Source organism: Andrena cerasifolii, chromosome 2, assembly GCF_050908995.1.
Source record: "Andrena cerasifolii isolate SP2316 chromosome 2, iyAndCera1_principal, whole genome shotgun sequence".
Classification (NCBI taxonomy): domain Eukaryota; kingdom Metazoa; phylum Arthropoda; class Insecta; order Hymenoptera; family Andrenidae; genus Andrena; species Andrena cerasifolii.
The window spans coordinates 9,132,857-9,150,567 of record NC_135119.1 but is presented as its reverse complement, the minus strand read 5'-3'; the positions used below and the strand labels follow the sequence as shown (position 1 = coordinate 9,150,567).

The 17,711-nt window shown below is 34.9% G+C and overlaps 5 protein-coding genes across 8 annotated transcripts; 3 read left to right on the top strand and 2 right to left on the bottom strand.

Moving 5' to 3' along the window:
• Positions 1-730: 730 nt before the first annotated feature.
• On the top strand, positions 731-3,890 carry LOC143366476 (uncharacterized). 3 transcript variants are annotated; one of them, XM_076807593.1, is made up of 4 exons: positions 731-1,189; positions 1,576-1,635; positions 1,750-1,804; positions 2,841-3,890. In XM_076807593.1, the coding sequence occupies exons 1-4, from the start codon at positions 1,053-1,055 to the stop codon at positions 2,925-2,927; spliced, it is 339 nt and encodes a 112-aa protein (XP_076663708.1). In that variant the 5' UTR covers positions 731-1,052; the 3' UTR covers positions 2,928-3,890. The 3 variants fall into 3 exon arrangements, with proteins under 3 accessions (XP_076663708.1, XP_076663707.1, XP_076663706.1); XM_076807592.1 differs by lacking the exon at positions 2,841-3,890 and adding an exon at positions 1,867-2,130; XM_076807591.1 differs by having other exon boundaries at positions 742-1,189; positions 1,576-1,804; positions 2,841-3,133.
• A 726-nt stretch (positions 3,891-4,616) lies between these two features.
• Brn (beta-1,3-galactosyltransferase brn) lies at positions 4,617-7,598 on the top strand. The gene has a single exon (XM_076807587.1). The coding sequence runs from the start codon at positions 4,617-4,619 to the stop codon at positions 5,994-5,996; it is 1,380 nt and encodes a 459-aa protein (XP_076663702.1). The 3' UTR covers positions 5,997-7,598.
• On the bottom strand, positions 7,095-10,626 carry LOC143366478 (microtubule nucleation factor SSNA1). The gene is made up of 4 exons (XM_076807594.1): positions 10,475-10,626; positions 9,148-9,240; positions 8,743-8,942; positions 7,095-7,723 (listed from the first exon to the last, which is right to left on the bottom strand). Exons 1-4 carry the CDS (start codon positions 10,509-10,511, stop codon positions 7,607-7,609), a joined length of 447 nt encoding a protein of 148 aa, XP_076663709.1. The 5' UTR covers positions 10,512-10,626; the 3' UTR covers positions 7,095-7,606.
• Positions 10,627-11,983: 1,357 nt separating this feature from the next.
• On the top strand, positions 11,984-13,784 carry LOC143366474 (uncharacterized). 2 transcript variants are annotated; one of them, XM_076807588.1, is made up of 4 exons: positions 11,984-12,121; positions 12,209-12,423; positions 12,501-12,746; positions 12,864-13,784. In XM_076807588.1, exons 1-4 carry the CDS (start codon positions 11,984-11,986, stop codon positions 13,120-13,122), a joined length of 858 nt encoding a protein of 285 aa, XP_076663703.1. In that variant the 3' UTR covers positions 13,123-13,784. The 2 variants fall into 2 exon arrangements, with proteins under 2 accessions (XP_076663703.1, XP_076663704.1); XM_076807589.1 differs by having other exon boundaries at positions 11,990-12,129; positions 12,217-12,423.
• Positions 13,535-16,031, bottom strand: LOC143366475 (transmembrane protein 223). Its single transcript, XM_076807590.1, has 4 exons — positions 15,659-16,031; positions 15,237-15,502; positions 14,147-14,289; positions 13,535-13,743 (listed from the first exon to the last, which is right to left on the bottom strand). Exons 1-4 carry the CDS (start codon positions 15,823-15,825, stop codon positions 13,591-13,593), a joined length of 729 nt encoding a protein of 242 aa, XP_076663705.1. The 5' UTR covers positions 15,826-16,031; the 3' UTR covers positions 13,535-13,590.
• Positions 16,032-17,711: the final 1,680 nt, after the last annotated feature.

The window sequence follows — 17,711 nt, the reverse complement described above, 5'->3', positions numbered from 1 at the left end:
ATAACGTTTGCGAGAAGGATTTTTGGCGACTCGAAAAATTTTTTTTTACCATTTCACTGTCGTTCCCTTCCTTATCGACCGCGACTGATCTCTGCTCTAGGTAGACGCCTTACTCACGGGGCTCCAACAATAATGAAACATCCCACTGAACGACCGATCAGTATCAAGCTGATATCGCTTTCTAAGTTGATCTTTGTTTTATAGATTTTAGGAGATTAATAAGGAGAATGCATTGAATAACTGTTGTATCCGATTCTCCGCTCTGTCGGTAAGGTAGGGAACGACATTATACATACCCCCTTAATAATAAAGGAATCCAACTCCCTCATAAACAAAATGTAAACGTAATTATTTCTTGATGTACTCCGTAAAGGCGAAACATGTTAAATAGGAAACAGGTGCAAAAGGGAAACGCTTCATATTTGGCTGCCACTTTCTCTGCTTGCGACGCGACAAACATTCATCATTACACACCACTGCGCTTGTACGAAGCAGCAGCCAATAGAAAGAAGGCGTATGCTACCTCGTCGTCTGCTGCGGATCCTGCTTGTCAGGGTCTGCCGGCAGAACCGTAGCTTAATGCGGACACAGATGACCCATGAACCTAATGTTTAGGTCCATGGATGACAGCGGATCTGCCGGCAGGCTCTGCTGCCAGCTTTGGTTATCAGGGATAAAGATGCAATACTTGATGATAATGATGTGGAGAAAGAACTAATTCTTAATTACACTTACTGATTTTACAAAAATGCGGTGTATTGAACATACTTGTGTACATACTTACAATACATAAGTATACCTACCTGTTTTTCAAGGTTACGTAGAATTTACAATCTATACGTATGTATCGTTCATTTAACTACTATGGTAACGATTATAACATATTTCAGTTCATATAGTGATATGACAAGCTTCACCTGTTAGTAACCAAATTCAATATATTATGTGATACGCATAAAAAAAATTTTCAAGTATTCAATTACAAAGTTACGAATACATAATTACTAATTTAATACATAATTTGATAAAACAGTGACATAGTTTTTGCGACAATGCTGTGTAAAGTCGAATCAACGAGGGGCAATGGCGTGGCAGAAGCAATTGGAAATTGGGGATTTTCTAATAAAGTCTCTAGTCCTGGACGAGAATTGCAGCGCTTAAAATATCTTTCTGAGAAAATGGCTTGCATGTATGAATTGAAAATAATAAGATTTCTTTTTAATATTTATAACAAAATTAAAATAGTATATTGTAGACAGAGTGATTTAACACGTAAAATTAAGCGGGAAATATGGAATAAAATTTTCTTCTAACTCCTTTAATTTTCGAAAACATGAAGTTCGAATATCGGCCATAGAACGGCGGTGTCGGCGGATGTGGGCTTTTAAAAGTGTCTCGTAACACGTATCACTCTATGGCCGGTATTCATAGTCGCTACTTATTCTTAAGCAAATGCTTAAGCATACGGCATCCTTTACTAGCTACCCCGTATAAATGATGATCTAGGTCCTTGATATTTATATACAACACTACTTCAGAAATGTTTCAATAAAACGTAGTATTGAAACTTTTCAGGAAAACTAGCAAACCAATGATGTGTGTAAAGTACAACTGTAAGAATGATCCAGAAGCTTGGTATGTAAAACCTAGCCCTGAGGAGTGCAAACCAATTTGGACATTTCCTATAAAACGACCACTTATTACATATAGTTCCACCGCTGAAATAATTATGACTTCTAATTTAAATAGCATCGGGACAGACTTGTTACACATTATCCCAGGACGAAGTTACGTGTTACAAGGGGTACGTATGGGGTACAGCACTTGATATTGCAGAAACATTGCTATAATATTAGAATACTGCAGGCACCACTGGAATATTTCTGCAACATTCTGAAAATACTACCACGCAATGTTGCATTAAAAATATTTTGGAAACATTCCTGCAATATTATGAAGCAACAATCTACAGGGGTTCTACAGTGTGTTTTTTTTATCTGAATACGCTAGAATATCTCGTAGGCCGTTGAAGATATGAAAAAAAAAATTTATTATGAGAATACGATTACAAATTACATTTTCGGCACTACTGAGCGAAATGTTGCAGAATCATTGCTGCAATCTTGCAAAGAAGCGGACATAAAGATGTTTTGTAGTAACATCTTCGACATACATATTTCGAATCTTGCATAGAAATGTTAGTGAGATGTTTCTGCAATATTGCGTGCCGTATGGAGTGTGGCGTATATCAGCGCTGTCCAAGGTCGCTCCCGCGTAAAGTAATACGGACATGTATCGGCCAGAAACCAAAAGGAACCAACTGATAAGAGAATTGTTATTTCGGTTTTTTTTACGAAGCAAATGAATCACATTCTATAGCCATTCCAGAGCCACATATATTGATGTAACTGTATGAGAACCGACGACTTTTGTAAGAATAATTTATGTATCTTCAAATGCCTACGAAATATTACCATGTATCCGGATAAAACAACCATACTACACAAGGTGTCCTATCTAAATATGTTTTTCAGTTGTGATGATACAAAAAATGTTTCATATGTCATTTGATGGATATCAAAGGACAACTACGCTACAAGGAATACCATCTTCTATGTCATTCAAATGACATATGAAACATTTTTTGTATCACAACTGAAAATGATATTTAAGTGGCCTGTTTTATGAGGGACATCCTGTATAACTTCATGTTTTATGAAGGGTATTTTAGTCCTAACATACACAAATGCATAAAATATTTTGCATTATTAATTGTTTATTAAAATTCAGTGTATCGATTAATTTTCAATTAATTATTTTATTTGCTGTTTGTTCTATAGACAGATAAGTGGTATCGCCGGGGCGCAGAATGCCACCCACAGCCGAGTTGTTTGGCACCACAATGTCCAAGGCCATACTGTTGTTGAAAGTCCGTTCATTTTATGGATTTTTTGGTTCTGAAATTAAACATGTACAGGTACTGCGATATGGAAGGTGTGCGGTAAATAAATACACAAATGATTTCTATACAACTGAGTTCATTTGCTGTTTAACAAAAAACAATAACGTAACGCAATAACTTCCAATACGATAATGTTCGCCAGAATAGTAAAATCCAGTTCTTTTCTAGTTTCTAGTTCGGAGCGAAGGCGCGAGTATGTACTTACTACAAATTACTACGCATAATAGTTTCTTTTCCTAAAACCTTAAGCATTTGCTTAAGAATAAGTAGCGGCTATGAATACCGACCTAAGCACTCAATGCGTGAATCGGAACAGACCATGGACATAGGGATATAGGGACGGAGAAATAGTTGCGGGGGGTGATATCCTTCTGAGAGGGGCGACGAGGTAACATACGCCTTCTTTCTATTGGCTGCTGCTTCGTACAAACGCAATGGTGTGTAACGATGAACGTTTGTCGCGTCGCAAGCAGAGAAAGTGGCAGACAAATTTGAAGCGTTTCTCGTAGTGTGGTATGCAGTGCGTATTCACCTCATATATTTTAATAATTATATTTGTCACAAATTGTCAATGGAGGGGGAACACGCCACGCATGCGCAAGATGACGCCGTGACGGCAAACCAATCAACGCCAAGCTTGATTCGCCTTTCACTGACAATTTTGTGCATCAAGAACATTCCCGGCAACCCTGCTCCCAATAAGGTGTGCTCTTCGCATCCTTCCAGATTAGCCAATAACGTGCCGTATTGGATTGTCAACCAATGTATATAATAGTATAGAATTAATTTCTCAATATTTCGATAATGCGTCCGTACGCTTCCATATGCATTCATATACATACATATTTTAATATGGCGGAAAGTGGGAATGCGCAGTAGAAACGTAAATGAGCTGCTGAGAGCCCGAGAGAGCACACTTGATATCCTTACATCACGCGCGTATGCATGTATGTTGTATGCACATATATACATGCCACACGTTAGAAAACACTCGTCTGTATGTATGCATATGTTCACACCAACGCTCGCTACACCTACCAAGTTGGCTGAAAGAGGTCAATTCCCCTTCCGACGTGTGCTTTAACCCCCGCGTACCCTAAAGTCTAGCTTATGCTCCGTCCTTCAGATAATCAGATCTATGGTCACTACCTAGTCGCAGGTGACTCTCGCGGCCAGGCAGCGATCAGCACTACATACTACATATCACTGGCATATCACTTATCAGTACTGCAGTACTTTATGGCACTTCAGCAGCGATCAGTACATGCATACATAGCCGAAGGAAATAACGCGTATTAGACGAAATCATCTATTCTATACATCATTATGTTCGGCAGTGTATAAGCTGGCATAAGCCATTAAAGTAATGGAGAACCGACAATAATTATTTTAACCAGTATAACTAATTGATAACATGCATTGTAAATACAGTTTTGAAACTACGTTTTAGGAGAGAGAATTATTTATTTAATTCAGACTCAGTATGAATAAAATAAACTGTATTTTAACAAGTCAGTTATAGCTCTGTAAGTATTTATTTATATACTTCTTAACGTAAACACATGTGTATGTGCACTGTAAATATGTAATATCATTTCGCAGGACTTGTACATACTCAGAGAACAAAAGTTATGTAATATTCTATTTCGCAAGGATGTATTGTTTATTACGACCTTGTTTCCAAAAGAGTTTTCGACTTGCCTCAAAGATCAAGCTGAAATATGTTTGCATTTGCATTGCTCTTATTGTGTTGCTCGATTTCTTGGGAGCGTTCACACATTTCCTCGAAGTCACATATGATTCTAACTTCGTTTATCCGTACGAAGGTGACGTTCATGAATTTGTAAATGCATTACGGCATAATCAACAACCCGCTGTTAATCCCATAAATGAGTACAATTATACATACGTGCTGAACAACAAAGAAAAATGTGTAGATGCGGCGTATAGCAATTTTCGTGTTGTGTATATAGTAAAATCTGCGATAGAAAATTTCGAGAGAAGATCAGCGATTAGAAACTCCTGGGGTTTTGAGAAGAGGTTCTTTGATGTACCTTCGAAAACAGTCTTTATGTTAGGCCTACATCCAAACGATGATGAAGTTCAAGCAAAAGTAAAAGTGGAAGCAGCAAAGTATAAAGATATTATACAGTCAAATTTCACGGACTCCTACTATAATAATACTATTAAAACTATGATGAGTCTGAAATGGTTAGTAAAATATTGCTCAAATTCAAAGTTTTATATGTTTGTTGATGACGATATATACGTCTCTGTGAAGAACGTTTTGAGATTCATAAGAAACCCAGCTAACTATCCTGATTATCTCAAGGAACCTAAGAAATTTGAAGCTCATAAGAGAGAAATTAAAGATTCCTATGAGAAAGAAGAATCAGATGTTAAGAATGTAATTACACAAAAGAATATTAATACTGAAAAGAATAACAATTCGAATAAAATCATTCATGCATTAAAAGAAAATTTTCGCAATGAAAACATCCCAGTTGCAGTTTCTATGCCTATTAATACCATTATGTCAGGGTACAAAACAAATAGCAAAGTATTTAGGCCTATCAAAGCAGACACTATGAACACTGAATTTACATTAAGTAGACGAAAAAGGCAAATCTTTGATTTCGAACTGCCAGAAGATGTTAGATTATATGCGGGATTTGTATTTGTGTCTTCACCTCATCGTCATAAATCTTCCAAATGGTATGTTCCTCTTAGCGAGTACCCTTATCATCTATGGCCACCGTACATTACAGCTGGCGCGTACATATTGTCGAAAGAAGCGCTTCTAGATATGTACTATACTAGTCTTTACACAAAGCATTTCAGATTCGACGATATTTTTCTAGGCTTAGTTGCAAAGAAAGCAGATATCGAGCCCTTTCATTGCGAAGAGTTTCATTTTTACAAAAAAGATTATACAAAATTTAACTATAAATATTTAATTAGTTCTCATGGGTATGGAGACCCAGCTGAGTTATTAAATGTATGGAACGAACAAAAAGCTCTTGGCAATGCCTAATGTTTTAATTGCTCTCAGAAAAACTCTATTTTAGTGTGAATAAAACATTAGAAAGTAATGTACAGGAGCAAAGCTAATCAGTTTACAGTATTAGATAAAAATGACTGTGGTTCTAGACCAATCGCATTTTTCAATAAAGGCTTCAATATGTTTTTACGTATTCCTATTTATGCCATCTACATTTAACTATTGCCATTAAATATATATTCATGTATTCCCTTTCAAACATGATTAAATGCGATTTTGTAACCAGAACATCGTGTATACTTAAGGGGGTAGGTTACCCTCGATAGCCCTAAAAAAGGTCATTTTTCAAACGCAAATTGTAAAGTGATGAATAACAGTAGAGAGAACGTTTTTTTCTTGTTTTAATCATTACTCTATGAGCTTTAACGCCAAAAAAGAAAAGTCTAAATATCTTTATGTACATAAAAGTTGTGAGTAAAAACGTGAAGGCGTGCACCCGGTGCACCGTTTGATGGTGAAAAAATGTCGAAAACCGCTTCGACGATTTGGATGAAAATTTAATGAGAGATGCAGAAAGCCATTCCCTCCGATGTGACGGGAGCAGATTTTCAAAGAAAAAATAATACAATTTTTATGTTGAAAAATACGATTTTATCGATTTCTTGTATGAAAAATATATATATATTTTTTTTTTAAGAATATATCTCGAAAATCTGCTCCCGACACATCGTAGGGAATAATTTTCTCCATCTCTGATTAAATTTTCATTCAAATCGTTGGAGCGGTTTTCGAGATTTTATGTTCCCCATCAAACGGTGCACCGCGTACACGCCTTTACGTTTTTACTCACAACTTTTATGTACATAGAGATATTTAGACTTTTCTTTCTTTGCGTTAAAGCCCTTAGAATATCGATTAAAACAAAAAAAAACGTTCTCTCTATTGTTATTTATCAGTTTACAATTTGCGTTTGAAAAACGGCCTTTTTTAGGGCTGTCGAGGGTAACCTACCCCCTTAACTTGGGTATTCTTGATACATATACATATATAATAAGTTATTCTTCAATCACAATAGATCTCATAAGATAAATTAATAATAGTCTCCAGTTAGTAATGAATTATATATAAGCATTCTTAATAACTTTTTACAAATCTAATTTATTGTAAAATGCGTATAAAGACAGTTTAATGTTGAAGACAGACTTAAATGTATTAGTCAGTCTTCAGTTACTTAAGAAGTCATTATGGCAGATTTAAATTATTACAATATATGTATGTAAATAACATAAAATGTAGAATCAATATTAGAACGGTAGAATCTTATATAAAATAATAATATTCAGCATATGTAGGTATTATTTAGTTACTAACCTCATTAATAGGTACAAAAATCACCACTGCATAAGACTACCCTACAGTCAAAATGAAAATACAAGTTTGTTATGAGGCAACAGATTAAAAAAAAATTATAAATTATATTAATACGGATATACGATACATATGACAAAGATTTCAAGAGATAACTTGCGGGTTTAAAAGAATATTTACAATTTTGTACTTATTCAACTATTGTGAGCAGCCGCGATCCTATTGTACTTATATTTAAAACTTCAACAAATATATTTTTGAAATTCATGTGCTTTTTATTGCGTATTTGGCCGGTATTGTTGTTTCTCCGCACTTGCTTTAACTAATGTTTGATCTAGATTTGAAGCCTCTCTTTTAATCATATTCAGCAAAAGCTGTGAACTTTCTAAGATCTGCAATAATATTCAGGTTTATATGATTTCCCGTGTTTCATTATAGTGAAACTACTTTTGGAAACATCCAAACTTGTATAATAATGAAATAGAAACTACAGTGGCGTGCAAAAGTATTGGGCCACCCTTTAGGCCAGTATTCATAGTCGCTACTTATTCTTAAGCATTCGACATCCTTTACTAGCTACTAGGTTAGTAGAGGATGCCGCATGCTTAAGCATTTGCTTAAGAATAAGTAGCGACCATGAATACCGGCCTTAAAATCGCATAACTTTTTTAAAATTAATCCAAACGACTCGAGTTTTTTTTTGAGAAGCTAGAAGGATTAGTTTGCTAAGTGACGTGATTCGTCGTTTCGAAAAAAATGCACTTGGTCCGAATATAAAAAAAAATAGATAAGGCCGTTTTTTAAACTTTTTTTTTATGAGCCTTAACGAAAATTAAAAAAAAAACGTTTGTAGATTTAAGTAAGTTATATACGTGCCTAAAATTTAACCAAAATCGGTTAACGTTGCTCTGAGCTATAAATACTTAAATATCGCAGAATAAGGTCGAAAATCATTGATTTCGTGAAATTCGCGATTTTCAACCTTATTTATGCGATATTTAAGCGTCTATAACACAGAGCAACGTTAACCAATTTTGATGAAATCTTAGGCACGTATATAACTTACTTAATTCTACAAACGGGTCTTTTGAATTTTCGTTACAGGCTCATAAAAAAGTTTCAAAAACGACTTTTTCTATTTTTTTTTGCTATTCCAACTAAATGCATTTTTTTTCAAAACGACGAATCGCGTCACTTAGCAAACTAATCCCTCTATCTTCTTAAAAAAACTCAAGTCCTTTGGATTAATTTTAAAAAAGTAATGCGATTTTAAAAGGAGGCCGAATACTTTTGCACGCCACTGTACATACAATGTTTAAAAGATTATATGTGAGATAGAACTTTAAAGACTTGTTGTAAATATAAACACCTATACAGTTTTAATCGGATATGAATCATGAAACGAGTATACCTTGATATACGCTGTTTCTGTATCAGCAATAGTTCTATCGTACTCATTTCTGACTGCTATTCTTTTAGTTAAACCGTCGTTTAAGCGTGTCAGTTTATAAGATAATTTTTCTATTTCCCTTTGCAAATTATTTTTGTCCTCTTCTTGCGATTCAATTTCGGCTTGTAACTCTGTGCGCCTTGATTTCATTTCTTCCAAACCTAAACAGAATGAAAAGACAATATATTGAATGCATAACCTTCAATCATTCGCAGGTAAAATACCGAACAAAATAGTTCGCGCGAAGCTTCACACTAGTTTTGCGATTATGTTTCGTGTGAACCAATTAACGGTAAAACAACATCTTTTATTCGTCGCAAAAGTGATGATGAATTAAACATAAAGTGTAGGTTACATCGAATTTACATTTTACAAGTTCTTGATTGTACGCTTGCAAAGCGGCACCGTGCTGAGACATTTCAAACCCTCCATACACAAAATAATAAAGTGACAATATGTCTGTAACAATGAAAAAATATTCTTCATCTACAAAATAAGATTTACTGTATAATAATTTATTTGTAAACCGCCCGAACACATGACATATGCAAAGCCAAACAAACGTTTTAGTTTTGGCGCGGAACCCAGGACAAATTATTTTCAACGCATGCGCGATTGTCAATGCGAAAATAGTCGTAACTTAAAAATCGTGGGATGAGCTTATTAATAATAATATTAAATCTCGTATGTACCTCACACAAAAATGCAGCATTATACGAGATACTTGACAAAAATCTTAATAATTCCAGCCTGCAGAATAATGTATATTTCTATAACAAAAAAATATTTTGGGACCAATATGTGTATATATGCAAACCTTTTTTAACATAACGTAACGTTACAGCATCACGCGCATACATATGTTTGCACAAAGAAAAATAGCTAAATAACATTTTATACGCACAAATATTATAGGAAAACTTCAAACTTATAAATACAGTTTCATTATATAAAAATTATATTGCAGCACCTATTTAAATATTCGGTAATTATTTAATGGCTAAACTCCCAAAGCAACCACGTCGTTATCCTATCATCTTTAACAAATCTTCTTTGAAGTTCAGATTTCAATACCTATTTATCCCTGTAAATCGAGTAACTAGTATAGAATTCGGAGAAACTTTTTATAATAAAATAGGTAAGTACTGCAACCAAGAATATCGAAGGTGTTCTCCGCGTTGCCTTTTAAAGGAGTCGCGAAGCGTTTTCGCCCGACGAGCTACAATAAATGCACCTTTCGCTCGGAATCTTCACTACGGCAGAAAGCGTGAAAGCTGCAGAACCGTGAACAGCAGTCGTGCCGAGTCGTGCTCTACCTACACCGACCGATCGAACGTGAATATATCGGTACTCCTTATAAACAGTAGGTACTCGGCATGATCTCGAGTGTACCTTTCGACACATAGACGGGCAGTGTTTCGTTGCAGTGCACAATGCACCGAATACCGTTACTACTGGTACGGGGAAAATTAAATACCGAATATGTTACGGTGTTACTTCACGTATGATCAATGCCTTGTGATGACGAAAGAAAAACATTTCGTGCATGAACGACGACTCACGACCACTTGAATTACTTCTGTGCAAAATCTCGATCGATAGCTTGCAGACCACCTTTACTTTCGACAGATTTCTACGAACATGGATATTTCAGGTACGATGATCTTACGATTAATCTTACTGTACTGTTTACCGAGATCTCTAATCACGGCGGAATTTTTATCACCCATTCTCACGCGTGTCTTTTAGTCATCTTCGTGTTTTATTTTAATCGTGCATCGAACAAATGAATAAAATTCCGATAAATCGCATAGTAATGTGCACTTGGTCCTGGTTTGACACGATTTATGGCGCTTGCGCAGGTAAAAGTTCCAACCTTATCCTTTGGAGTACATACATACCTATATATATATATATATATGTATATTATGTATATATGCACTCGTGACGTATAGATTTTACTGGATTTTACGTCCTTATTGAATGATACGGGTTAGAAATGAGAAATGGAAACTTAAGAGCGTTTAAAATGATAGAGTTGGAATAAAATACTCGATCGTTTAATTTCGTCTCCGATTATTTTTGGTCGATGCTTGAATTCAATTTAATTCGTTTTTTTGCTAATAAAATTTTTATTACCAATGAAATTAAGATTTTCCTATGCCCCCGATTTATACGACGGAAATGGAGAGAATTAAATGCGTAAATTGTAGAGATTAATGGTGACAAATACGTCCGTAATATGTAGTCCTATTACCGATCGAAGATGCACACGACCTTGTCAAATGACATCACGATACTAAATAAGGATTTCTCTATCGGCGCAAATGTATTACGACATGCGCCATACAATCGAGAGATTCTCAGATAATTGCATGTCTTACAATTCATTTACAAAGGAGGCCACTCCCACTCTGTTGCCCACGTACCGTTTGAAAAATGCAATTCGCATCTTTATATTAATCTCGTCTCGTAATCGATAGGTTGTTTGTACTTGATGTGATGTATTGTCCTTATATTTCATAATAAATACTAATTACCAATAACAACGAACCGTATTTGTATAATTATCTTGTATCCTAAAAACACTATTTACTATAACTACGATACTGAATAATGATTCTTCTTACAGGAAATATACTGTAAATAATATTCGTATGTAAAATCAGGATTGCTCGTTGAAATCTATGATACAGTAATGTTCTTTTGTATTATTCAATATTTATTAAGTAAGTTTTGTTCAGATCTCATGTTCCTTAAATATGTAAAGTAGATTCGAAATGTTATAATAATAATTCAGATTTAACCGCTACCTGTTTTTTTATATATTACATTATACATACTTGTAATATATACATATGTATATATAATACAAGTATATGTATATATATATATATATTAGCTTTACTACTCGGCTTCACCTGAAATTTAAATTCTGATTCTATAAAAAAATAATTTTTTTAATTTTTTTTTGTGAAGATGGTCACATACATCTGAATTAGTCAGGCATAATGAGCTGAGGCACATTTCGTGATCCCAGAGTGTATTGTTCAAAAGTTTTTAGGCGACAGACAACCACGCAACATATAGAAGCTTTCTGCTTTATATATATATATATATATTGCATAAATGATACATAGCTCAAATGATATGATATACATCATGAAATTTATAATTTCTGTACCCCAACAGGAGTATTGCGATGACTCATGCTTCGAGATACTTGGGTTACGATACTAATTCAAATCGAGAGTACTTAACAGATGGAGATGAAAGTCATCGTGCTCCATCAGATCGTACAGTATCTGAGTACATTGTATCTGCTGACCATGCTACAATGGCAAGTTACTGATATCTTGTAACTTATACACCTGTAACTCGCATATACACTAGCAATTATACATTAGATTGTGTTTAAATTTCATAGGCAAAAACAATGAAAAAAGACCGTCCAGAGAAATATGAGAAAGAAGAAGGAAGACGATCAAGAAGCACGCACAACAGTCGTGGCTCAGTATTATCCGGTTCTTCCAGGCACAGTCTCCATCCTCTTAGTAAAAGCACGTCGCATGGTAGTATATGTGACAATGGCTCAGATATATACGTTACGAGTGCCGCGTACAGAGCAACTTCAGATATAAGGTAGCGAATATAATAAAATGTAACGCCACTTGCGCGCGACTACGTTATAAACATTTCTGCCATCTGTCCCATCGCAGTCTAGCTCCAAGTTCAAGATTGGGTCATCGGGCACCTAGTCACTGCAGTTATGGTTCCGCGAAATCAGTAAAATCGCAAACATCCAGGAAGGATGGAATTATTATAGAAACCATGTCGACCCCTAATCCTTTCTGTCCAAATACTAAAGGAGTATGCTGCCTCATGTTACTCCTCAATCTGGGTTTAATTCTTGTTACGTTAGGCTTCGTTATAGTAATTCAATTCTTTCAACCATTGATAGTTTGGTAAGTTCTTATGATTCCGTACATATTAGACGTTTTAGTAACTAACGATTTACATTATCTTCAAAAGTATCGTAAGTACAGGAGAAATTGTTTGATTGATATTGCTGTTTCTTTCAGGATCTTGGGAATAGTGTTTCTCATATTTGGATTTTTAACTTTGATAGGAAGCCTCGTATACTGTGTACATGTATTCAGAAATGCAAAACACCCACATGACATTAACCCAGAGGACCTTTATTGGACAAGATATTGGCAAGGACATGTGGGCTCGGCACCTGAAGTGTATTACAAGGCAGAAGATAAATATCAAGATGATGGGTACAGCGATCGTTTAAGCAAATACTCAAATAAATATTATGACCGTCAAAGATACTAGAGATAATATATACAGTGGCGTGCAAAAGTATAACTGTATGTCTTATGTTTTACGACTTTACGTAAACACATTCAGCGTGTTTACATTGCATATACAGCTATCAGAAGAGTATAAAGAAATAAAAATATCTATGGTTGAATTAACTTCGGAGTAAAGAAATTATCTGTCGTGTATTATATTAATGTTACTAACATATTATTTCACTGACAATGTAACATGTAAAATTATATTTTGTATAAAATGGCAAGTTATTTAATTTATATGCATATGTGTACATCAATAAAATAACAGTTGTAAATGACAAGTGTTTTGAATATTGTATATAATCACCGAGACAATTAAGAAGCACACACAAGTCTTTGTGACACATTTTATTTATATCACGTATTGCTTATATAATTCTGCTACATGGTTTGAGTAACCACATTTTATTTAAAAACTCGTAAATATACAGAAAATAATTTATCTTTATTTCCAACTTCTTGCAACACCAATGGTGTTATCGAATAGTTTTCCATTTAAAAATCTTCCTTTAGAATCAAGTAAATAATAAAAACGTTTGCCTTGGATCCTGAGTGGCAAATAAGTGCGTAGGTCACGTCTTGCAACCGCAGATCTCACCTTAAAAGTCAAATTTATTTTTCCAAAGAAACTAATTCATTTATACATACCATTTTTTTTTTTTTTTAAATGTAACCTCCCGATTTAGATGTTAAGTAAACTAAGAATGTAATACACAAGTAAAGCCACATAACTCTCATAAGAGTTCTCTAGGTTTCATAATTAAAAAAAAAGACAAATTCATTAAAAGAAAATCATGAAACTTGCAAAATAATTAGGATATTATCATTATATAAAATATTACACGAAGTGTTGCATAAAATTTATTATGTGAAATATTTTACAAAGTTAGAGAAATGTTATGAAATAAAGAAAAATTCATTCGGCAACTTTGCCCGAGTTTATTACTAGATAAGAGTCTGTAAATCAAGTCAATTCTTTTATGAATATGGTCAATTCTTACCTTCTCCACAGGAACAGTTATAAGTCTTTCGTTGTTATATAAATGATGCGTAATTATAGATACATTTTTACCACCTTTGTGCAATATGATGTATTTTATAAATCTCTTCGTTGACATGTGTAATGCAGCAATGACAGTAGGTCCTAAATATAAAAATACAAATGTGAGGAAAGAGAATTGCATAAATAAATTTGTCTTATATCTAAGACGTAAATGTTTATAGGATTTAATTGCTATAACAAAGAAATTTCCAAATTGCAAGCACAACATTAATCATGAATGTATAAAGATATATTATTCAAATTATATACAACTTAATATTATACCCATGTACTTATTACATATATTTTACACAAATTAGAACAGATTAAAGAATTCACCAATATACATAAGCCATTTCATGTTTTTCTTTTTGGATTCTTTTGTGTAGTTGCGCATTACTTTGTGCAGGATGAGTCACATAACTTGTCCACCGCGAATAAAGTATTAAGCTTTATATGTTCTACACCGAATAATAACAGGTGTATGGGAAATCAATGGGCAACATTTTGAGCACCTATTGTAACTAAGATAAGTAGTGAGACCACGAACAATGTTTTTGCAAATATCTTACTAATTATTAGGTTCAGGACAAATAAAGCTTAATACTCATCATAAAATCATCTTTTTTATAAAACGCATGCTTTAGAAGTTATTTGGGATGGACAAGTTATTTGACTCACCATTTATATTCTTAATCGAATCATTGAATACAATTGAAACATGGAATCTAAAACTGGTGAAGAAGTGACGTAACAGTTGTTACAAAAGTTTATAATATTTCAGAACTGTTATTCTTAAAACTAAAAATTTTGTCAAATGCGAAGACTCTAGCCATTGCATTGACACCGGTTTAGAAATTAAAAACAATAAATGAGATAAATACATTGCACGTTATATTATTATACTTTGAATAATGCGCTTAATCCTGAATCATATACACGGGCATCAAAGATCTATGAATGCGCTAACATTCATATAGGAATAAGTTTTATATATTTACATAAATAAAATTTTTTTCTCAAAAGATTTATAATTCATACATGATTACCTGCTATTACTGCGAATATAAAATATATTATTCTTCCTCCAGTTACTTGTAAGTACCCTATCCAAGATAAATCATTCGACCACATTAACTTCCATTGTGGAGTATAACAATAATATGCTAAAAGTGCAGAGGAACATATCCATCCAATAGAAAAAAGTTTCAATCCCATAAAATACGTAGGATTTTCATATTTGAAAAGTAGGACATTGTTCCGCACATTTGTATTTACATGTAACGCGTCTGACTTTGCTTGTGCAATTGAATTCCTGTGTACATAAATATTGGAAATATTTTAAAAATCGTATAACATATGTGGTTTGTAAATAAATTCTCAGAAATTTCCAGTTATATTCAGGCAAAGAAACGTTAATATCAAAAAGCAAAATTTTTTCTACATAATTTATGTAAAACTTCAACATTACCTTGTACTTCTTACTTTAAACGCATTAGTAGGGGAACAATGATAAAATTTACAAAACACGGGATCTTTAAATTTACCATTTTTTGCTACTGTTGCATAAAACAATTGCAACTTATTCATCAAACCTGTGCATGTAAAGGTATTTTTCAAATGTAAGGAATTAAACATTATTCCAGTACAACCATATAGTCTTTCAACGTATTTTTATATATAAACACAATCAATACCGGTGGTATCTAATTCTTACTCTATATTTTGCTTAACATCCGTTTATATAATTCATGAAATAAAGTATATTTTATTTTGTTTATACTTCTAGGTTATGTTACAGCCCCTCGTCAACTAGTGTGCGTGACACGCACACACAGAGTTAGGGGCGATGGGGCCTAAGTGTGGAGGGGGAAACACCTACAGGAGCGATGCTAATGTGTGCACGAACTGACGCCAGCGCCAAGCCAGTGAAGTGGCCCCAACGCAAAGCCAGCTACTACCAACCAGCGTCGCCGGGAAATAGATTGTCGACGCGGTTGGCCGTGGCTGGCTTCGCGTTGGGGCCCTTTGACTGGCTTGGCGCTGGCGTCAGTTCCTGCGCATATTACCACCGCTCCTGTAGGTGTTTCCCCCTCCACACTTAGGCCCCATCACTCCTAACTCTGTGCACACAGTATGTATGTATTGACAACCGTGCTGTGTGCTTGATAAATATGAGTATGCCTATGTATGTACATGCATACGTATTCGATACTCTCGTTTCGATACCAAGTACTAAAAGTACTAAAAGCAGCATTGTTTGCGGTTGCGATATCTTCTTGGTAGCAAAAGAAAAGGAGGGTTATCTAACTTGATTTTTTGTACATCTGCGACGACGGAATGCCGTGCGACAACCCCAGTACAAAAGAGAAGTCATCAATTTTTTTATATTAATAAAAAAGAACATTGTATTCATTGTGATTCGATACAAGTATCGATATTTTTGTTTCGATACACGTAAGTATCGATACTTTTGTTTCATAGAGTATATGGCCGATATTCATAGTCGCTACTTATTCTTAAGCAAATGCTTAAGCACGCGGCATCCTCTACTAACCTAGTTGCTAGTAAAGGGTGCCGAATGCTTAAGCATTTGCTTAAGAATAAGTAGCGACTATGAATACCGGCCCGTATGAACCACCAATCACCATTGCCTGCAGTCTATGCACTCAATGCGCGAAACGGAACACACCCATATCCTCTTTGCTCATTCACGCGCATGCGCCGTTGTGGGGTCTAGTGATATTCATTAAAAATATTAATTAAAAGATAATTGCTTGTGAACAAGTAATAAAAGTAAGTGAACCTTTGTACAAACGATGACCGATCGATTCCATATGAAATTATTGGTGAACAATGAAAAAAAATAAAATGAGGGGCTAGGTGAATAAACAAAATTTCAGTGAAATGTGTTTAATTTATTATAAATCATTAATTGTGGACCTCGTTCCCCGCAGTGGAGGAATGAGTTGACCGTGGAGGAGATCAGTAGACCGGGTACATGTGCCTGTGCTCGTTCCCTCCCATTACAACGCAACACAGTGGTCGACGGCACCGGCGGGACCGTGAGTGAGAACCGGGCAGGGGCTCTGCCCATTTAGAAGCGACGGTGATGGGAGCGAAGTTGGCGCGTAACCCGCAGTTTCGCCCTAGCGTTATAAATAACTATGATTTCCGGGGGAGGGAACTTCTTTCCCCCCTTGGAAAGGTACACTTTTTGGCAAATTGGTGGAGGGTCGGGGATCTTGGAGACTGGTGCAGCGAATGTATCGCTAGATTGTATCTCGTGTAAGTCGGGACATCTTCCTTGTCTGATTCCTCCGTCATAGGCGGTTACCGTGGTTGGTTTTAATGGATGCAACCCCCACATAACCTCAATCCCTTCCCCGGAAGCCGAGGTATCCGTTAGGGATTTCCACCATGTAAAAAAATTTTAAAAAATGTATAAAAGTATCATTTGTCTGTGACTTCTTACACTGTCTTATAGTATACTGGAAATCTTTGAATTACACCATTAAAATTAG